The following is a 23903-nucleotide window of genomic DNA, read 5'->3' as shown; positions in this document are numbered from 1 at the left end:
ATTTTTGATGGTAAATGGTGCCTCAGTGCCAATTAAATGGGCAGCTTACACATCATGAAAGGCTCCATAAATGCTGAAATGTATATACAGTAATCTCTCGCGTTACCACGGTTCGAATGTGGCGCCCCCGGTTTAGTTCGGAATTGCATTTGCCACATAACTAATTTGTCTCTCGTGGATAGCACAATAGACCAAAACATTTAAAAGGAATTGTTTTTATTGAGTTTTATGTTAAAATAATGAAATCTATTAATAAAAATATAATTATTAATTATAAAATGAAGTAAAATTTTAATACAGTACAGTACTGTACACATAAAATAGCATTTCTGGGGTGACGTCCGTGGGTGGTTTTGGAATGTAACCACCACGATAAACGGGGGATTACTGTACGTTATGGAGCGACATATGCTTCCATCCATACAAAGTCTTTTTCAGGTAAGGCATTGCATATTTCAGCAAGAATAATTTTAACCCACATGCTGCATCTATTTTAACAGCATGTCTTTGTAGTAGGAGATGTCCAGGTGCTGAACTGACCTGTCTCTCGAATCCAGACCTTTCACCAGTTGAAAACATGGCGCATCATGAAACAAATCATATGACAAAAAAGACCCGGGACTGTTAAGCAGCTGCATTCATGCATCAGAAATGAATGAGACAACATTTCTTTCCCTATTGGTTTCCACATTCGCCCAACTTTTTTGAGACATGTTGCAGTTAGCAAATTCAAAATGATCAGATTTTTTCCCCATAAATTCACAATTTCCCTCACTATATTTTATTGTAAATAAAATATTAGCAAATAATTGCATTCTGATTTTATTTACATTGTATGCAGCATCTCAATTTTTTGGAATGGAGGTTGTACTTTGAAATAATCTCTTAGTCCTTGTTTTTTTCTCTGCTTACGCAAAAGTTCATAATATCAAAATTCAAAACGTTAAAAGTAGATATTAAAAGAGAAATTAAAGTCAAACTTCAAATGATTTCAGCACAAGACATATACATTGTCATTTGAACAGACAGACATGAAAGGCAACAACATGAAAATCTGTTTCAACCTATATCATGATGTCTAAAGTTTCTTGCTTCTTACCTGGGATTAGAGTAGAGAAGTGGATTCATCTCTTTTTGGTAGAACTGGCCCTGTTCAGATGCCTGACAATCACAGAGATGTTTATATGCAGTCTATAATTGCATAATACATACTATTTTATACTATTATAAAATAAACTATTCTATTCTATACTATACTATTATACATATAGATCTGGATACTATTTGTTTAAGCCTAAGTAAGAGCAGGAGAGGGAGCAACAACTTTGCCATAAAAGTATAAAGTCTATAGGTGTGGGAAATTTGATGTGTCCTACCTGCTGTCTGATGATGGCAGTATTGCTGCTGTTCTCATGAAAGGGAATAAACAATGCTATCCACTAACACTTGACTAAGCAGGACAGTGCATTGAAAAACAATGTGGCCTACCCAAAATATATACACTAAGTTGGAAAACCATATATAATTCATACCTATATTTTAAAACCTACACTCAATTTTTTTTCCCTTATCTATTAGCCATGCAGGTAATCATTCTACAACTTTGTGAAGCTCTCTTCCACTTAATCACATGAGCCTGAGACTTCAACGACCATCCTGTAGGTCACCTATTCAAGTCAGTGTAATGAGGCTCAGCACTGAGATATGTCTTACACCAGAGGACATGCCCGTGTGCATGTTCAGATGCTAACTCACTAGAGGGATACACTGGGTCCATGTAGAAGTGTCATCACTGCTCATACTCAGGCTGACATTGCACTGCTGGACCTGACAACAAAGATTGCATATAAAAAGTTATGCAGCTGTTTAAATCTAAAAACAATTTATTTAATACACCTTTTTAGGGTTGATTTATGTATACATTATTCAGCAAGGCAGCTACAGTACAATCGATCACATATAAATATGATATGATGTGCATAACCTCTCCTACCTGTGAAGCACTGAGGCCGGAATCACAAGTCCCACCCTCCTCATCCTGCTGTCTTTTTAGACTGGCTAACATCCGCAGCTCTTCTTCCTCATCCTCCCCCTGCTCTGCTCTCCTAGATAAATCACATGTGCTGGAGCCTACAGGCATCCTCCTCATGCTCTCCCTCACCTGTAGATGCCAAGCAGCTTCATTATTCTCTCAGTGCCGCTTCACAAAGCGAGTAGGCAGTCATGTGTTACAGGCTATAGCTAATTAGAAACCAATCCATCAGACACTGAAGCCTAATTGGCACTTCATTAGAGCAAAAGGCATCAGCAGAAGTGCTTGCCCCCACCACCTAGATGACTGCTCATAAAGACAAAGAGATGCTACTGATATAATCTGATGAGTGCATATGGAATATTACTTTTTTTTAATTTATAAAGCAGTGCTGAGGAATAGAGAAACAGAGAGTGTAGAATGAGTGGGAAAAAACCCTGACTGTGATGTGCTGAGCAAATTGTGCACTTGCAGCAGTGGTTAATGTGCAATGTACTTTTCAAAAGAAAAAAAAAATATGGTCAATAGGTTCAGTAAAACACCTGCTTATAATGCTATTTATTCTTACAAACAAACCACTCTAGTCATGTGGGCCTTTTCATCTGAAGCATGCACTTCAGCTAATCTATTTCTAATACCATTTAAGATCCTTAATTATATGTATTCTACTGAAAGCCCTTTCACATGTATAACATGTTTTGCAGAATGAGTTGAATGTTGTCATCTCCTTGTCATTTTAATTTTTTCCTAAAACTTTTAGGTAAATAGCAATTTTAGAGGTCTTCCTCAACAGTGGACTATGATTTTAAACTAAGCATTGCTGCTGTAAATTGTTTTATTGGGGAACAATATACATAATTATACATAATATTATACATATGAGAAATGCATTATCCACTGTAGTGAATAGAAGGGACATCTGACATCATACATATGCAACTATAATAAAAATGAAGCTGTTAGTTAAGAGATTTCGGAAATTGCAGAAGCTCCCATTTTACAGTGAGAATACAAGACACAGAACTATAAAAATAAAATCAATTCAGGTAGAGTAAGGCAAAATTTGGAATGAACAAGCTTTTGAAAAACATGCTCACCTTGTGGAGCTTCACTTCCTCGGGGGGGATTTCTCGAACAGATGTCCTATTAATGGATGTCCTCATATTTCCATCAGGCCTGTTCCGCTCAGGTCCAGAGTGTTCCTGTCTGTTCCGCAGTTTGCCAGGGCAAGGTGAGAGACAGCGGGTAGGTGCCACACACACCATCTCAGTCCTTCGTGACCCCTCTGAGGAAGACTGTGTGGATGTAGGTGTAACAGTAGAGGCCTTAGATGTTTCAGAACAACGGCTGGGTGAAGAGGTAGATCTGGGAATGGAAACAGAAGCCAGGGTAGGAGGAGCAGGACTGGTGTGTGCTGAAAATCTCTGAGAGAGGAATCCAAATAAGGTCTGATCCTAAGCAAAAGTGAGAGAAAGCATTGTGTTGAATGAACACAAAATACAAATTGCTGTATAGCTGACAAAAAGCCTTTGAACGAAATCACCAGAATTAAAAACCAGCTTTCAGTTGCAGAACAGAATGCATTTTCAGAATGTTTAAAATAAAAACAAAATAAGCAACAAATGGTGCACTTTAAGTGCAAATTAGGATGGCCATAAAAAGAGATCACATATGCACAAAATGATTGGTGTCTTCACGATCACATTATTGCTACCTGCAATTAATCAGAACACTGCAAGCTGTCTGCTGGCCTCTGCTCAAAAAGAGATGAATGCTTTTAAGTTGTGGAGCTTTGATCTGAACTAAGGCCCTTGGACAGCGACTACTGCTTTAGGCTAATGATGGCACTCATACTTAAAATGTTTTAGCTGTCACATCAATGCTGAAATTGGTGTCGAACTCCAACCCCCAGATTTCAACAAGGCCTTAAAACATGGCTGCCGTGGACATATAACAGCCATCACAGACACTTTCATGTGTACAACTGCCTTGCTCATGAATTACATACAATATCCATTTAGTTATATAAAGGCATGTCTGCTGCTTATATTGTTTTATATAACACATAAATGAGCCCAGGACTTCAAGCAACTGTGCAGAGCAGCTAAATAGCCTGTTTGTTTATTTATTTATTTATTTATTGGTTACAGTGGTGCAGATCACAACCCACTATTAACACAAATATTATTATTAGCACAATTATTATTATCATCACAATTATTATTGCAATCTTATAGTTATTATCTTGGTTGTCTGGTCAACTGAATGGATTTAATTGAAAGCTAAAAACAAAGTAGAATATAATAATGTGTAATGTCTATAATAATAAATCTTGTACATTTTTTGGTGGACAGGTTATAAATAATAATAAAATAAATCTCTATGGCTCTATTAAATCGACATAATATAAATAAAATTAATAATATAAATGCAGAAGTTGAATTGTTGGACTTTTTACAGTTAGAGAGGCTGCAGTTTCTCTAAAAAAAACCTTCTACTATTCAAAAAGTAAGAAGAATGTATAAGGTGTCTATTTTATCAAGGTTCTTTACAATACTATTCTTACTTGAAATTGGCTTGGTGCAATATATTAGTATTTATTATAAGCCCGGGTGCATTTAAATACACTTAATCTGGTACACTGCTCAGTGCATCACTTGTGTTTTTCTGTTGTTGTGTTCTTTTTCCACACCCAAGGCTGTTTTTACTGAATGTGTGAAAGCAGCTTTCAAATCCATGTGAAATCCAGAAAAACATATCACTGGTTTACTTGAAAGTGGTGTTCAGGGGCTTGCTTCAAGTGAACCCTGGTGCAAACTGCAACATGTTTGAAAGCAATCTGTTTCCATGGCCAGGCAATGAATAACATTGCACACAAGCTGTTATATTGTGTCCTCATTTAAGTGTCACAATGTCAGTTGCTGAGCCTTTGAAAAAGTGATGTGATAAAAACAGAATATTTTCTAGATATATGGAGATGCTACAAATGATAAAATTACTGAAATCTTTCTTAATTTCTAACTGGGCAGCATTGACCTAAAGGTTTTAATCAATTTTTGCAAGTGTAAAGAAATAGCAGTTATATAAACCTTATTTGAAATACTTGCCTGTACAATATTATTGACCATTTTTTTGTTAATTAATGAAACAATTCAATAATTCTAATTAAACTAAGAATAATGAGAACATAGGCTGTGTGTTTTACATCATCATGTGATGTATGAGAAGATAAAATCGGTTCTTTATTAAGACTTGAGCATTCACGTCAAATGTGAACAATCTTCTTTTCCATGTGGACAGTGATAGTAAGCACATAATTTTAGCTTTTATACTAAAATGTTGTCAGTCAAACACTAGCAAAGAGCATTTGATAGACAAATTTAGCATTAGAAAATAACATCCTTGAAGTTCTAAAAGATCCCTTAGAGGTCATTTTATTCCTTTATTTACTGTAGTGATTCACAAGAAAAACATACATTTTCCACTGAATAGACTGCAAAGAAATCTAACAACTATGGCAATATAAGAATTTGCCCAGATCTCTGGGTAAGAGGGGTGATGTCAAGCTCTCCCCTATCAATCAGACTGACAGTAACACGATTTTGGGGCATTTGTATGTGAAACAGGGCAGAAAGTCGCTTTCCAGTGTGTTTAGCTGCCCTGAAACACCATAAGCCACAGTTTAAAAGGATGCAATCACTGGATTTCCTGTGCTATCCATGTGCTTTATTTCACCCTACAGTATGTGAGTGCCAAGGAGGAAACTTGCAAAATACTAAATTGGAAGGAAACAGGTTTTGAAAAACACTTTTGCAGTAAGAGAAATGAAAAAAAAAGACCCAATCAAACTGTGAGTGTTGTAAATTTAACAGTACTAGGTAAGTATGAATGCTATATTTGTATACTAGCGATCAGAGTAATTTCCCTATGGCAAAGGAAATAAGACTTGAGATAAGGTGACATATTCTGAACAAAATTTGAAACCGTAGTGCCAGCAACACAGCTAAATACAGTGTTAAAAGAAATGAAGCGAACCATTTTTGCATTGACATAAATGAATCACGAACCCTCAGGGAGCTGAGACTTGTGTCCTTGTGAAAGAAGTGACGAAAATAAAGTCTATATCTGAATTGACAATATACTGAGAAGAAATGATCTTTTCAAGTGTCTGCCACTGAAATATGAAGGATTCTATCAGCTACAGACAGATGCACATTTAATTTTATTACATTTAATTTAAATTTATTTGCAAGGTTTACAATAATATGATTGATCTGAGACAATTCTAGGCAATTCTAGGGTAAATGCTCTAATTACGATTCATTCATATATAATGGTTGAGTTTTAAATTTATTAGAAATAAGTCACCATTGCCCACCATTTTATGTTTTCTAAAACAGAAATTGCTACAGGACTGCATGCTATCTCCATGAAAAAGAGATGACCAGAGATGCTGGTGAAATGATGCTGATGGAAAGGACTGACTGTTTCTACAGTAGCTGCTATACTCTATGTGACAACAAAAATAATTTCAGGTAATCTTTTGAATTGATAAACATTCAAAAGTAAAAATATATAAAATTATATAATAATAATAATATAATAATGAAATGCATTAAATTAACAAGAGTTTAAACTGTTGGAAATAAAATCACTTTTTGATTATTATAATTTTATTTTTTCAAAACAAGATTTAGGCAATTAATTTTTCAAAACATTAAGGGGTTGCACACCCCACCCTTTTGAGTCAAAATTACTATTTCATTCTTGCAGTTTTTATGTGTAAAAATTTGATATACACATTGGGGATTCCCACCTGATAAGAACCATGACTTTATTCAGCTTTACTAATTCATTATCACTATTTAATAATTCTGTTTGTACTGGGCAATAGTGGCCTATTTCTGTGATATCCCAGTAGAGTAAACATACAAATTATTTTAACAACACATTGAGAGTTCTGAAATTAGATAATTGGGCCCAAGATGAAGGCATAAATGTGATAATTGCTGTCAAAGCCCTGAACTGGGCTTCCCAGTATGTTCAAGGACTGAGTGTTCTTTTATGTCATTAAAGCTAATCTATACAGGGGGGACATGCTTCAATAAATTACACATTTAAAGAGATTACTGGTTATAAACACTATCGCAAATAATCAAACTGGGTGTTTGCTGACTGTGCTCTCATGACCTAAATTTAATATATACATAATATTAAATGTGAATAATTTTGATGTTTCCTGTAATTTGTCATTGATTTAGAAAGTAATTTTGTGTGTGTGTGTGTGTGTGTGTGTGTGTGTGTGTGTGTGTGTGTGTGTGTGTGTGTACCTCTTCACCCTCACTTCCAATAAAGTCATCCTCCAAACATGCCTCTTTCCGATCTCCTTCCCACCCCTGGTCATCATAGTTAAGGTAAGAAGATAAACCCTGAGAGGCCTCACTGAAAATCTGACTCCTTTTGGCTGAGTGAGGACATGAAGAAAAAGTAAAAATCTCCTCTCCATCCTCTTTTTCAGCTTCATCCAGACTGAGTGGAGTTGATGTCCATCTGGTAGAATTATTTCCATTCTCAAGAATATGCAAATCAGAAAGTGGCTCAGATGAAGACTGGCATTCTAAAGGTTTCGAAATTGGCTCAGGAGAAGATGAACTACACGACTGATCTGTAGAACAAGAGCATGATGAGTTATATATTGTAATATATATTGTTATTGTTACACTTAGCTGTATTTTTGCATTAGACCAGGTCTAAGAAACCACTGAACAGTAAACCTCAGCACTTATAGCTAGATTATCAGAATAGATGTAATGGTTGTAAATAATAAATAGCACTCTTAAAACACACATATACACCTAAATGCATTAGATGAACAGAAACCCTGTGAAGAAGTACATATTTAATCTGTCAAAAAAACATTTAAGTTTATTCCTGAAGTAAAAAATTCTGTCATTTCTATCACAAATTTGATTAAATAGAAAACACGCTACAGTGTTCAGTCAGAGAACATTAACCGCTTGTTTCTCCTTCAGGAAACTCACATTGACTTAATGGCACAAAGCAGATCAATAATAGAGATCTAATTACTACACATAATGTTTCAGCATTCATTTTTCATACCAAAGCTCATATTCCTTTCCCGAGTTCATTTTAATGAGCATATGCAAATAAGTGGATAATCACGATAAAGCAGACTGCGATGAATGCTGTGATGCTTGCCAGAAGCTGCGGGTGAATTTATAGGACATATCCAGCCCTGTTTTCACGCAACATTTGGTAATTGCAACATTATGCTTTAATGAACTCTTAAAATATGCCTAAATGCAAGTGAAGCATCGAAACAATGCAAATTTATTATTAGTTTTACTTTTCGGTCCTTAGAGAAGGCATGGAAAAGAGGGTAAGAAAAAAAAAAAAACATCATTAGCTACTAGTGTGCGAATGTGTGTGATGGGGTAGGGGAGCTTTGTGGTTTTTCCCGCTGGCACACAAACAGCATCATTAGTAGATGGGGAGCACTGCTTCTGCAAGATCATAATTCAAATCCAGCTATATCGGAGCCTGTGGGGTCTGTGTGCCCTTGCATTAAAGAGAAAAGACACCCAGAGAGAGGCAAGCCAAAGACACCACCGAGACCAAGGTGATGAATACAGCTTGTGCATATGTGATCTATTTCAAGCAAATGCACAGCACTTAAGTGCAACTGTGGGAGTGTGGATGAACTGTGAAGTTAATTTCACCTTGACTGAAGGCTGTGGCACCCATGAACTTTATTTTCAAACAGGTCTTGGGAAGTACATGCACCTTTCTTCTAATAAAAATTTAAATGCCATGATTCTGCGTATGTTCATGGCACAACCTCCAAGAGAGTTCCAAACAGAGGGCAACATTAGTATTATTGACACTTCTTTATACTTAAAAAATCATAATGAAAGCTTTAGTTGCTTTAGCAAATGTCATGATTTGGCATGGAATCCATATAATCCCCTCAAGGTGATTAACTGAGGTTTCCTCCAAATAAGCAAATATGTGTTATAATAAGTCTGTTATATTTGTACAGTGTTCAACTGTGTCCACTGCACACTGCATTCTAACATTAGAATAGCAGTATTTCATTCTCTGAATAAACAAGACTGTAACATGGTTCACTGTAAGCCTGGCTCAGTAATTGACAGACACTTACGCAGTGCCATCTGAATGAAGGTCATACACCATACACCATTATGATATTATCTTTCATGAGACCAAATTGTGTAGACATAATGCTTTACACAGTATGAAGGCTCATTTCATAATGAGAATGCTTAGAATGATCTATCAGGCACTACTCAGCTTTACCTTTTCAGTAGTCATCTAATTAAACCACAAACACTCGCAAAGTGCTTCTCAAGTGTTCCAGTGACTCCAACTCCTCAAAAGGGCTTGCAGGTTTAAATTCACCTCACGTTTTTTTTTTTTTGTTTTTTTTTTTTAAACTTACTCTGTAATCACCTTTTTCTAATTGCCAACAGTTCATGCTGACCTGAACCCTTGAGAGTTCTTTCTAACCCACACATTATATCTAATGTCCTTTTATCACTAATGAACTTTCTTCTTTTTTTTCTATTTTTTGAGCAAGACCTGGAGGTTGTCCATCAATGCTGAAAATAACTTCTATTTTATTACAGACACACAACATACATTGGACTGGTAAAGAACACACAATAAAAAGACCATAAAACCTTCATTTTAAACAGATTTGTGTAAATCTTTTTAGTTTTTGATACATCACTGGTAAAATGATATAATGGTTTCATGAAAAGGCAGCACTAATAAATAAAATAGCACTGACATCATTACAGTCACTCACCTGAAATGTAATGAATTGTGTAAATGTAATGAATGCTATGTGGAGCCAGTGTTCTTTAGCAGTCAGTTTATATTCGTGATGATATTCTGTCTGTCTGATATTCTCAATCGACGTATTAGATGTGGGTTTTAGATTATTATATGCATAATTATATAGCATATAAAACATATAAGCCATATATATATATATATATATATATATATATATATATATATATATATATATATATATATATATATATATATATATATGGGGTTATATGTTTTATATGCTATATAACTATGCTATAATATGCTATTAATTCTATCACTTTTTACATGCAAATAATAATCTAAAACACACATCTAATACGTTGACTGAGAATATCAGACAGACAGAATATCATCATGAATATAAACTGACTGCTAAAAAACACTGGCTCCACATAGCATTCCAATAGCAAACGTAGTTAAACAATGCTATTTGAAAGTATGATTATCTTTCACTTATCTAATAAAGGAAATATGAGATTCTCACGTGCAGGCTTTTTCTCTTTCCCAGCATTAGGAATCCACTTTGGCCTCCCAGACCCTGTTTTTTCAGCCGATGCCTGCTCAACTGGTGGTTGTGCCTTTCTTCTTCCATATCTTCCTATGATCATGAATACAGTAATTATACTAGATTAATCTGTATGTTCCAATCTAATGGTCCATATATTTATCAGAGCAAAATTACAATGTCAGTGACAACCTATTTTGCATGAATATCTGCAGATGTGCACAGAGTCAGCCATGACTTCTGTTAAAGTTATTATGTACGAGTAAATGCATGTATGTGGGCGCACATTTATTATTCAGTACACATATTAAGTTTAATCTTGTCAACAACTCTGCAAATCTATTTTTTCTTCCTTTATTCAAATAATCAGACCTTTTGGCACAGCACGTTAACATTAGTGCATTACTGGGAATACAATACATGTTGTTAGCTGTAAATATCAGCTATAATAAGATGAAGCTAATCTCTGCACAAAAACCCACATGGTTATGAGGAACATTTCTGAGGAGTTGTTTTGCAGATGTTTCTTGAATACATTTACCTGAATAAGCTTTGTGTTCAGTCACATTTGGTAACGAACTGCCCTTTCTTGCAGTGAGTGCAGGGCGTCCTGTGACTTTCGAACCAAAAGCAATATGAGAACAGTCCTGTGTTTTAGGACCCCTAGACACTTTTTCGGTGCTCAGCTGTTCTACAAGACATAGAAAGCCAGTTAGAAGGACATTATAATATAGCATATTATTATCAAAATTTGAAGCATACATTAAAAAAATCATTGGCTATAACAAATCAGCTTATAAAAACTGATATTGCAATATATTACATTATCGGTGGGCTATGCCAAAATCAGTGTTTAGGAAATGAGCAAGATTGAACCAAATTGTGTAATTTCTCCCTTATTTAGCCCCATTTATGAGCTTGCGATCACACTATTAATGGGGTGCAGCAAGTGTGGCAGATAACCAAATAATAAATAATCAGGTAAAAAAACAAACAATATGTATTTGGAACATTTTATAACCCCAGTCATGTGTTGGTTGATTTATACATCATTAATCATTTTCATGATTTTATCTTCTGAAGCATGACTAAGTGAATTTGTGAACATTTCACTGTAACAGAACAAAAAAAAAAAGTATGAGGAGTTTGGTTGATTACTGGTCATTTGGTCATTCCTGATGATTTTGTGATTAATGATATTTTGTTGAAACATTAAACCTAATATTTTGCAGTTTTTGCAATAGCTAATTTTTATTACCATGAGTATAGATGCCACATTGGCTTGGCTGTGATGAGAGCTAACATTGGTGTCACGTAATGAAGCAAATGAAGTGAAATTTATTAACAAATTTAAACTGAAACAAACACATAATATAACTTATTGTGGCAGAGAAGCTGAGTGAATTCTTGAACTGGGCACAGAGGTTGAGTGAATTCCTTGTCGGTGAAGAGAGGCACAGCGGTGTCCTCATTAGGGCACAAAGGCATGGCGGCATCCTCCTCAGGGCACAGGGAGCATAGCAGCATACTTATCAAGGCACAGCAGCATGGCAGCATTCTCATCGAGGCACAGAGGCTTAGTGGCATTCTTGTAGGGGCACAGAGGCATGGTGGCATCCTCGTCAGGGCACTGAGGCATGGTGGCATTCTTGTATGAGCACAGAGACATGGTGGCATCCTTGTCAGGGCACAGAGGCAAGTGGTCATTCTTGTCAGGGCGCAAAGGCAAGAGGTCATGCTTATTAGGGCACAGAGGCACAGTGGCATCCTTGTCGGGCCACAGAGTAGACGTCAGATAGCAGAGGCATGGTGGCATTCTTTCTCAGGGCACAGAGGCATGGCAGCATTCTTGTCAGGGCTCAGAGGCATGCAGCGTTCCAGTTGGGCCAAAGTTTCCTCGTCAGAATGCACAGGCAGGGTGCTTCCTTGACAGAGCACAGAGGCATGTCATCTTCTGGTTGGGGGAACAGAGGCACGGCAGCATCCTTGTTGGGGCACAGAGGACCACCAGCAAGAAAGATTTTTTACAAACCCACCACAAAAAATTACGTTTAACAAGTAGATATTTAATTTAAGTAATTTACACTGCTGCTCATCAGGATTGTTATACATATACTCAGAGGTAGTTATACTCAGAAGTACACACATCCATTACTTAAGTAGAAGTACAGATACTCATGTTTTAAAATACTCGGGTAAAAGTTGAAGTATTGATTATACCTTTTTACTTAAGTGAAAGTAAAGAAGTCTTGGCTCTGACATGTACTTAAGTAAAAAGTAGTTATTACTTCTACCCGTTTTAGCTGTTAACTGGTCCTCACGATAAATAGATAGATGGATAGATGGATAGATAGATAGATAGATAGATAGATAGATAGATAGATAGATAGATAGATAGATAGATAGATAGATAGATAGATAGATAGATAGATAGATAGATAGATAGATAGATAGATAGATAGAACTATTGTCATTGCATTGTGCAGGAACACAGCAACAAAATGCAGTTTGGCATCTACCAGAAGTGCAAAAAGTAGCAATCGTGCAAATAGTGCAGATAAATATGTATCATAAGTACAGCATGTGATATTTATGTGAGCATATGTACAGTGATTAAATATAAAGGCTATAACAGTGCAGCGACATGTGGACATCATTAAGAGCCTTTGCTATGTTTCCACATGGACAGTTAATGAGGTGATACCGGAGAAACTGCACCTCTTCAAGTCAAGAAGCTTTTATATATAAAATTATAGACATTTTACAGATTTGAATGATGTATTAGTTTTATCTGTACGATCAATAAAGACAGTAATTTAAGTTCGTGTTGCCATTATGAGGGAAAAACCCACAAAACGCCCCCAGACGGTAAATTGTGTAAAACATGGCGGATTTGGTGTTTGATTTGAGACTTGGCGCAGAAAAAAAACAAAAGTTTACTGATTAAAATTATTTTTCGGTGGAGTTTATTTATTTTATATCTAAGTAAAGAAGGAACGTCGTGAATAAGTGTATGTTTTGCTGGAGGTTTTAATTTAGCCTCTTTTATATTTATTTATTTATTTATGTATTTATATTTTTTTATAAAAATGGTAAAAACAGAAATGCGCGCTGAATTGATAGTGTTAATAAAATTTAGTGCCGTTTAAAATAATTTTATATATAGCCAAATATATATATAAATACAAAACGAATTAAAAATGATGTATCCAGGCTGAAGATCCACATATAGAACACAAGCAGAGAAAAGATGATGATGATTATGAATGTGTCTGTTCTCAGTCATGTTCTCATCATTGACTCCTCTGTCTCATCCACATTAACCCCAAACATCTTACTGCTTCTGCCTGCTGATTCTTATCTTCGTAAACTAGTCTACATCTGTGGTGAGTGAGAGTCAGGACTTTATACAGCAGCGGATTGAAAAAGACGCGCAGTAACAGGAAATCAGTTGTTCGGCTGAAATCGGCACGCAGTGAAAATAAAAATTTGATATTTCACCAAATCAATGGATTAAAACTAAAGTAACGAGCCGGTTTTGAAAATGTAAGTAAAAAGTACAGATATTTGTGTAAAAATGTAATGAGTAAAAGTAAAAAGTTGTCTGAAAAATAAATAGTGGAGTAAAATACTGATACCAGAAAAATCTACTTAAGTACAGTAACAAAGTATTTGTACTCCGTTACTTCCCTCCTCAGGTTATACTTTAGTCTCTATACTGAACACGTTATGTATCAAGGCCATTACTACATTAATTCAAAGCCATTTACAGCTATTTCATATATAAACTTTCAAAAGACTCAGAGTAAAAAGGAAACACACAATGTTTTGTGTTGCATCAAGTCTATTTCTTGTTTTTTTTTCAGGAAAGTAATTGTAATATTTTGCAGAAACTAATGTACTAGTCTGTTTTGGAGTGCTTTTCAATTGCTGCTCTGTGTTCTATTTCCATACACTGAATGAGGTAAAAAAAAAAAGAGCGCTGTATTCCATTATCTAAAAAAATAGATTAAAATTAGAATTATTTGAGCAGTTTTGTACAGTAAACAAAGTAGAAACAACAGAATAAAATTAATTTCATAAATGCATTTTAAAAAAGAAATATAAATATATCATCATAAGTATAATTGATTATACTGCTGAAATCTGTCATGCAAATTTTTTTTGTAGAATTGTGCACCAAACCTGATTAATTATTTCGCAAAGCAAGGCCAAATAAAACATTAATTTATTTATTATTCAATCACAGAATAATAAACATAATGAACTAATTGTGACTGAACAGTGTAATTATTTTTCTTTCAGTGTAAAATATAGCGCTGATATGTCCAAAATCTAGAAGTCACTGAAGAAAGAAACGAAACATTATCAAGGTATTTATAGTACATACTGCATATAATTTAATACATATCTTCTAAGACTAAACAGCAAAATGTTGCCATTGTACAAGATGTTCACATTTGTACCATTAACTGTTTAAATAGTCATTAGTTACTCGCAGCAATAGAGCAATATTACAAAAGGTCAAATCAGGCCATGTTGAAGGCACAACTTACAAAATAACGTGTCACTTCAAACTGGCAGCAAGACACAATCTGTGACGTTTCAAAGCATGTGGGCCAAAAAGGTTTTGATGCAGAGTTGCTAAGAAACTGCAATTTATTGCCTAAGCATACACTGGGGTTCTTTGCTTGTCTTTCTGAGGGCATGTTTAAAAATTCTATTTAGAAACATACAAAACCCCTTTATGGAATCGAGGAAGCTTTAATTATTTATGAAACTTAAAAAAAATTCTTAAAGAATCTTTTTTTTCATTATTATTATTTAGAGCATGATCAGCAATGGCATGGCAGCTAAGCTTGTTTTTAGAATCTGTAAGTCATTTGAAGAGCAGTTTTATAGAGCCAATAGATCACATATTTCCAGGAGGTCAGAAGGAAAGTGCTACTGCCACAGGAGGGTATGAGACACGGGCATAAAGAAAAAAAGCTGAAAGCGTTTTCCTGAAATAGAAAGGGCAGGTACATGACTAAGGAGACAAGATGAAAGCCCATTGCCAAGAAGAGGCATGCCATCAAGTCCACAGGCTGAAAACAGTGGGAGGGCTCACTGAGAAATTCAAACCTTTGTCAATGCTCATTCAGACCCATGTGCACAAGGTCATTTGTAAGGAATTCAGAATTCAGAAGAAATAATAAAAACGTTTTTTTTTTTTTTTATATTATTGAGCCCGGGAAGAATAAAACATTAGAACATGATGTTCCCGAGCTGTTGTAAGTCACATGGACAAACCTGTTATATTAATGCTCAGTAAGTGTTGTATGAAGGGGGTCTGATAAATTTTGGCAGGATCAATATGAAATGCATGAAAGTCATCTCGCCCCAACTTCAGGCATGAAAGAAGTCTGCTACATAGTGATTGGTGCCACGGTCAATCAAGAGAATAAAGAGGCAGAAAATCAGAGTCTATTACAAACCAAACAGGTGAGAGATTGAAAGAAGTGAAAGAGTAAAAATTCTATAATAAGAGGAAGAAGGATTCAAAAGGTCTTTTCTTGTTACTTCATTTTAAGCCATTTATTTGTTTTCTAATTTGATTCGTCACAGTTGCAAACAGAGTGAGACAGCCAATGCAAAGTTTTCTAATTACCGTACTGAGTTAAATTATTATTTTTTAATTATTAATTTTAACCTATAACTTAACTTATATGGGAAATGTAGAAATTTAAAAGAAAAGAAAAACATATTAAACATATTGAATATTAAACATATTGAAAAAAATTATATATATATATATATATATATATATATATATATATATATATATATATATATATATATATATATATAAATATATTCAGAATTTGGGACACTGTGTAAAATGTAAATAAAAACAGAATGCAATTATAACATATTATAAACATCATAAACTTATAAAACTCATAAACATAAAAATATAACATTTTTAAACTGATGGAATGTACAATTTTAGGGAAAAGATAAGGTGATTTTGAATTTTATGGCTGCAATATGTCTCTAAAAAGTGGGGACAGGGCCATGTTTACCACTGTGTATCATCCCCTCTTTTTTTATCAACAGTTGCTAAGTGAGGAATGAGTTTTGGGAGAGGAATTTTGTTCCATTTGTGCCTGATACAAGATTCTACTCGCTCAACAGTCCTGTAGCTTTTTTATCATATTTTTCATTTCATGATGCACCAAATGTTTTCAGTTGATAAAAGGTCTGGAGGCAGGCGAGTTCAGCAACTAGACACTTCTACTAAAAAAGTCATGCTGTTGTAATAGATGCTGTATGCAGCTTAGCATTGTCTTGCTAAAATATTCAAGGCCTTCTACACTACACAAGACTTCATCTGGATGGAAAGATAGAGGCAATAATGCACTCCCATCAGAGGTGCAGGGATTGAATTAAGCGCCGATAAATCGAATGGTCCCTCTCCTTTTAAGACCGAAGGTGGTTTCAAAAACGGATTTAAAATTTTGATTAATCGGACCACAGAACAGTTTCACACTTTGCCTCAGTCCAGTTGAAATGAGCTTTGGCCAAGAAAAGAAGGTGGTGTTTCTGGATCATGCTCATGGCTTCTTCTTTTCATAATAGAGCATTTGCATTTAAAGATAACAATGATTTATGGAGAAGATTTTCATTATAAAATCATGCCTGGTTTTAATGCAGCGCCACCTAAGGTCCCAAAGATCACAAATATCCAGTATTAATTTTCACTAGAGGTCGACCTCAATCAATCAGGCAGATTTCTGGCATTTTTATAATAATCATCATCTGACACGAAACCGTGCATGTACATTCTTCACTTGCAGGAGAGAACATAACTTTCCCATTGAGCAGGTGGCAGTAGTGTTTATTTGGAACTGTGATAAAGCAAGGAGTGTTTACACCTGCCGCGATCATTACTAACAGATTTGTGTAGCATTTTTCAATCTACTAAGTTGCAAAGACAATAGTAAGAATGACAAGTGTGTTCGTGTTTTTCTCTTGTGCTCAATTGGCTAAGCTAATTAACCAGTCGGGTTCGCAAAATACGAAAACGGTTGCGTTCGAAAAAATCCCTCTGCAGTGGCCATGTAGAATAGGTTATGCGAAAATATTCGTTTTATGAAACTTATAATTATTCTCACTTGTATTTATTTATTAATCCTCACACTGTATCACGATGTGGTTTTCTTGTCTCTGGAAAAGCTGCTTGACATTTTCCACGCACTAAATCCATGTATTTATCGCCACCTTGAAAAACCTGCTCCAATACCTGCTCTACACTGCCGCTGCGGAGGGATATTTTGAACGCACTGTATATAAATAAAAAATCTATTTCAAATTACATTAAAAACAGTAACTGCACTATACAGTGTTTTCTTTATGTTTTAGTTTGAAATGATCGCAAACTTTGGAAACTTCTGGAGTTTTCTTTGGCATAAATATTCTCTCTGCCCCTCGCCGGCTCCTCTGTCCAGAGAGCTCCGAACACAGTGCTCCGTGTTTAGTTAAATAGACTAAACGAAGCATCAAGGCAAATTAATTGAATAAATTTTTGCAATGGAATTAGTCAAGAGGCTTTTATTGTCATTTGTACTATACACAGTTGTACACGGTACACAGTAAAAACGAGACAACGTTCCTCCGGAACCCTGGTGCTACACTAAACAACATAGAGCTACAACACACCACAAAGCTACATAAAGTGCATCGAGTGCAACCTAGTGCAAACAGTGCAGACGAAAAACAGTGCAGACAGACAGTGCAGACAGACAACACAAGACAACACAACACAAGACAAGACAAAAAGAATAAAAAATAAATAAAAAATACCGCCAACCAGTAAACCTAAAAACTATACCCGGGAGTGAGTATACCAGAACAATGTAGTGCAAAAACAGCAGAAACAGCAGCAGTCAAGAGGTGCAAAAGACAGCATGTAAACAGTATAATAAAGTGAAAGCAGTAAGAGAGTGGTACGGTCAAGTATGAATTATAATAAATAAATAAATAAATAAATAAATAAATGGTGGTGGTGGAATTAATTGAAATGAATTACTCAAGTTATTTAAGGAATCGTCACAGCCCTAGTAAGAATTCATGAGATGAAAGGAGAAAAAATTTAAAGATCGGCATTGGCATCAGCCAGATCGAACCCATACCGGTCGACCTCTAATTTTCACCTTTGTTCCATGCGCACAAAACTTTCTCCAGGTTCTCGGAAACTTGTGATGTTCTTTTATGTTCTATAAATTATGTTCAAAGTCTTTAATTTTATGTTAAGAAACATTATTCTGAAATAGTTTGTAGATGTAATTATTTTAGAGTAGTGATCCTCTGACCATTTACTTTCATTCTGAGAAACCCAGCCATCAGGGTTGCACAAGCCAGTGCACTCTTAGTGCCGGTGCCAAGCCCGGATAAATGGGGAGGGTTGCATTAGGAAGGCCATCCAGCATAAAACATGTGCCAAATCAAATATGCAGATCACGAATCGGAACTTCATACCAGATTGGTCGAAGGCCTGGGTTACCAACAACCGCCACAGGTATTGTTAGCCAACAGGGTACCGGTGGAAATTGGGCTACTGTTGGTCGAAGGAAGAGAAGATTTGGTTTGGTACTTTAGGTTCGGGTTGGTACTTTAAATGTTGGTGCTATGACTGGTAAAGGGAGAGAAGTAGCTGATATGATGGAGAGGAGAAAGGTACATATGTTGTGTGTTCAGGAGACCAAGTGAAAATGGAGTAAGGCCAGGAACATTAGAGGTGGATTTAAACTGTTCTATCATGGTGTGGATGGAAAGAGAAATGGTATAGGGGTGATCCTGAAGGAAGAGTACAGTAAGTGTGTAGTGGAGGTGAAGAGAGTTTCTGATAAGGTGATGAACATGAAGCTGGAAGTTGAAGGGGTGATGATAAATGTCATCAGTGCTTATGCTCCAGAAGTTAGCTGTGAGATGAAGGAGAAGGAAAGATTCTAGAGTGAGTTAGATGAAGTGGTAGAAGGTGTACCTAGGAATTAACAATTGGTGATTGGGGTAGACTTTAATGGGCATGTAGGTGAAGGGAACAGAGGTGATGAGGAGGTGATGGGTAGGCCTTAAGGAGAGGAATGTGGAATAGCAGATGGTGGTAGAATTTGTTTAAAGGATGGAAATGGCAGAGGTGAATACTTATTTTAAGAAGATAGGGTAACGTATAAGAATGGAGGAAGGTGCACACAGGTGGACTATGTTCTATGTAGGAAATGCAACCTGAAGGAGACTGGAGACTGTAAGGTGTTGGCGGTGGACAGTGTAGCTAGACAGCATCGGATGGTGGTCTGTAGGATGGTTTTGGAGGTGAAGAAGAAGAGGAGGAGAGTGAGGACTGAAAGAAGAATTGGATGGTGGAAGACTGTAGTGTGAGGTTCAGGGAAGATGTCAGACAGGGGCTCGGTGGTGGTGAAGAGGTGCTGGATGATTGGGCAACTACTGCAGAAGTGATAAGGGGAGACAGCTAGAAAGGTACTTGGTGTGACATCTGGAAATAGAAAAGAAGACAAAGAGACGTGGTGGTGGAATGAGGAAGTGCAGGAAGAGCATAAGGAGAAAGAGGTTGGCAAAACAGAATTGGGATTCCACTGGTGTCATTACTCTTTAAGCACACTACTTAGTGTGCATTTCAGGATTTGGTTTGGGAAGCAGCCTTGCATTCTCTCACAATGTGTATTGACATGACACTCACAGCCGTGAGATTAATCTTTGTGGTGGGTAAAAGCGCAGCACAACCCTTGCTACTGAATGTTATTCCGAAAAAAAAACTTGTAGCAGCATTTTTTTTTTACCAGACATGGACCAAAGTTTTCCATCCTGCATATGTAAATATTTTACGCATTCCATCAATTTATGAAACTGACAAAAGACTTAAAATTACCAGATTCTGCACTGATAGATTCACTTCTCTGATCAGCCTGTCTCAGTCTCTCCATATTCATTAGCTGTGTAATGTGCTGAACCTCGGAAGGAAACTGGCAGCTTTTAGGAATCTCCTCTTTGGGATAAATTCTTATGTCATAAGGATCTAGAATGAAAAAAAGTAGACGCAAAAAATGTTGTTACTCAGCTAAATACAATACTGAACACGTGTTTCATATGATAAAGAGGTCTCTAGAAACAAATAATATGAATTTGACTAGCCTCGGTCCATATGGTCTGCAGGTTCGGTCCTCATGGTGAAGATGCGCCTGACTTTACAGCAGGCTGAGATTATAATGCCATCCAGAGACAGGAACGCGGCTCCCCGGAACAACTCAGCGGTGAATGAGCCCAGGTCAATACAAAGGTTACACCACTATATACAGATGGAGGCAAAATGCTCAAATGCATTTGAGGAGCATTTGAGTGATGTTAAAAGTACTAAAACTCCTTTGAGCACTTACAATCTTTCGTCTGAGACAGGTAAGTGGTATCCTGGCATGCAATGGGGTAGCTGAGAACTCCTTATGGACAGTGGACAAGTAGAGCCTTCGCTTTAAGTGCCCTTGATCTGTTACACTGAAAGAGGTACATGACTGTTAAAAATAGCTACTTATTTGGAAAGCAAATGGGAAGCAGCCTAAATGTGTTTCATGTGCACACGTGTGTGAGAGCGCACCTGTGAGTGTGTGAATAAATGTAATTTACATGTTAATTTGCTTTTAATCACATTAATTATTTTGGTTTTGAAAAACATAAAAGTATAAAACTATCTTAGAAACATTAAAAATGCATTATTAGCAAAGGTATTAAGGAAGTACAATTTGTAAACATTTTAAATTAAGGTGACATTGTTGTGTTTATTCATTGATTGGTGAATCTATGTAATGTGTGTGTTTATACTGAACACTGAAAGATTTGTGTGTGTGTGTGTGTGTGTGTGTGTGTGTGTGTGTGTGTGTGTGTGTGAGTGACACCTACAGAAGCTCAGTTGTGAAATCTTTCCCAAGAGGAACATTCACCTGCAGGACCAGGAACCTCTGTATGAGGGCAACTAGAGAAATAAGATACACAGTCTCAGTCTAGGTCAGCGATGAATGATTTTAAACGAGCCAGCTCTCATATATAATAACGGCTGATATGGATTTGCTATTTCCATCAAATACTTCACCTCTGTTCCTTTAAAACAGGTGAGGATCGGGTCAAAAAATAACTTTTCAATGTGGTTCTGTGCTTATTGATTTTTTTTCTAGGCGGCTTTAATTTAAAAAGCTCTTGAACTGATACAATGACATGATTTTGTGGAGCAACCGTTAAAAATGGCTTTTGAAAAAATATATAAGGTACTTCTTATAAATTCTCTGAAGCTAATTTTAAGCTTTTTTTTTCTTACGAGGTGTCTTGCCATCTTTGGGTAAATGCATCCTGTGTGTTTGACTGCTGCCTTCCAGACTGTACACAAAACCTTTCATTTCTTTATCGAATATCTGTTGGAAGGAAGGAAGGAAGGAAGGAAGGAAGGTCAACATATTGTGAAGACAAAAGACAAACATTTTTGGACCTATTGGCTTCTATTTGCTCGTCTAACTGTTGTTTTTTTACCTTCATGAAACGTGAAGTTACTTCTATTACTGATGAAAATAAAAGTGACACTTATTGGGTTGTATATCAAGTTGCCTACCTTATTTATTGACAGCTGCCCGCTAAGTTTCCATTTTGCCACAGGATCTTTTCCTTGAGCACTGAACACCTCCACAACGGCGCCACCCTTAAATAAAATCAAAACAAACAAACAAACAAACAGACAAGCTGCTTGTGAAATGTATGTATAGTTTCGTGTGAATACTAGCTGTCTGAATTAAACCATACCTGATACTCGTTCCTGAACATTCCCAGATGTTTTCAACCTGATGTGTCTTAATCGATATACTTGGAATAATGTTCACTTTGCATTCACAGTCGCTTTTGCATGGAAATTTAAATCTAACAAAATCATAATTTGTATATACTTATAATAATAAGACAAGTCGCTAGCTAATGTCAGTCATTAGCTGCTCCTCAAAGCAATAAAAGCATAAACAAATAAACACAAAAAATAGCAACAAGCCTACTGAAGTCCATCCACAGTGTTCATACAGCGCACTGGGATAATCCTCTCAGGTTTATTTTATATATTTTCAAAAATAAACCCTAATGTGAAGGTAACACTGAATCAAGCTCACAATGCGCAGGTAGTATCAGGGACGTTCCCATGCCAACGGGACGCTACGCAGCAGAGTTGCGCGTGCACAATTACAACGCAGCCTCTGCATTCCGGCTCTTTTCGGTGACCCGATTCATTTGGCTTAGCTCGGTAATAAGAGTCGACTCTTTCTGCTCCCAGACAGGTAACTGTTCTTTTTTTTCTTCTAGACCTTTTTAGTTTCACGCAAGACAAATAAATGTTTTTGCCACAAAACAGGGGTGGTGTGTCACATGCATAACTAAAAACAATAAAGTTCAGATCATATTACTATTATACATATGATATGATTTCATAATTAGAATTATTACATTTATAATGAAAATGGGACCCAACTCACCATCGTGCAGAATCAGTGTGAACACCATTTATTAATGCAGAAATTGGCCTAAGCAGAAGTGTTTTTAAAAAAAATAATAAAACACCCTGCAGATTACAAAATCAATAGAATAAATTTAAAATAATGAAGTTTTTAATTCTTTCTGTGTAGCCACATGATCCATAATCCAGTGGCTGGGGACTCAGTATGCAACTTTTTATCCATGTTTGGTTGATTTCTTCGAATTATTTCTTGCCTAAATGAGGCTGAATTATAAAATTAGTTTAAACAATGATTCGAAATGTGTAGCAGCACTGCAATAATGTTACTTGTTAGTTTCCCATTAAGTTTGGATTATAGACTTATAGTTATTTATAGAGTGTTAAAAAAGAGCAGCTGTGGTTGGCAGAATACTGCTGTAAAAATGGTAATAGCCTTAATTGAAATATGGTCAGATATTTCCTTGTCTTTATATTTAAGTTTATTTTATTTGTATAGCGCTTTTCACAATGGACATTGTAGCAGCTTTACAGAACTTAAGAATTAAAGTGAATTACATGTATTTATCTCTGATGAGCAGCCTGGTGTGGCGTGGCAAAGAAAAACTCCCTTAGATAAATGAAGAAGAAACCTTAAGAGGAACCATCCTCATTTGGGTGATATCAAGAGTGTGATTATAAATCTTAAAACAATACAAACCCTGGAGAGTGAGAACTCCCATGAATACTAGAATGTGTGTGATTATGAGTAATGTCCTTTTTACAGTCTTATACATTCAGTTGACAGTCAGTCAGTCACTTGACAGTTGTATTTGATGGTAAAGGCTGTTATTTATTTACATGCATGGCATTTCACCGTATATATTTCTGTGCCTGTAATAAAAAACTGTTGTTTTTCTATATAATCATTCAGAATAAAAATAAAGTCAGTAAAACTAAACATCAGATTATTGCTG

The 23903-nt window shown here is 35.9% G+C and overlaps 1 protein-coding gene across 2 annotated transcripts in view; it reads right to left on the bottom strand.

Annotated features, from left to right (window-relative positions):
• Positions 1–22613, bottom strand: part of cfap20dc (CFAP20 domain containing) — a 24571-nt gene extending 1958 nt beyond the window's left edge. The window contains exons 1-14 of one of the 2 annotated variants that reach the window (XM_046853908.1): positions 22257–22613; positions 22069–22155; positions 21781–21874; positions 21369–21441; positions 20852–20966; positions 20610–20763; positions 20347–20493; positions 10960–11109; positions 10398–10511; positions 7363–7697; positions 3130–3486; positions 1994–2161; positions 1756–1827; positions 1100–1161 (exon numbers count right to left, since the gene is read on the bottom strand). In XM_046853908.1, the coding sequence (XP_046709864.1) occupies positions 1100–1161; positions 1756–1827; positions 1994–2161; positions 3130–3486; positions 7363–7697; positions 10398–10511; positions 10960–11109; positions 20347–20493; positions 20610–20763; positions 20852–20966; positions 21369–21441; positions 21781–21874; positions 22069–22155; positions 22257–22277 (1949 nt within the window). In that variant the 5' untranslated portion in view covers positions 22278–22613. Of the gene's footprint in view, positions 1–1099; positions 1162–1755; positions 1828–1993; positions 2162–3129; positions 3487–7362; positions 7698–10397; positions 10512–10959; positions 11110–11491; positions 12344–20346; positions 20494–20609; positions 20764–20851; positions 20967–21368; positions 21442–21780; positions 21875–22068; positions 22156–22256 lie in introns of those variants that run through there. The other variant, XM_046853917.1, reaches the window with a different exon arrangement.
• Positions 22614–23903: the final 1290 nt, after the last annotated feature.

The sequence above is a fragment of the Silurus meridionalis genome, chromosome 1 (assembly GCF_014805685.1).
Source record: "Silurus meridionalis isolate SWU-2019-XX chromosome 1, ASM1480568v1, whole genome shotgun sequence".
Lineage (NCBI taxonomy): Eukaryota > Metazoa > Chordata > Actinopteri > Siluriformes > Siluridae > Silurus > Silurus meridionalis.
The sequence above is the reverse complement of the archived record's forward strand: the minus strand, read 5'-3'. Positions and strand labels throughout refer to the sequence as shown.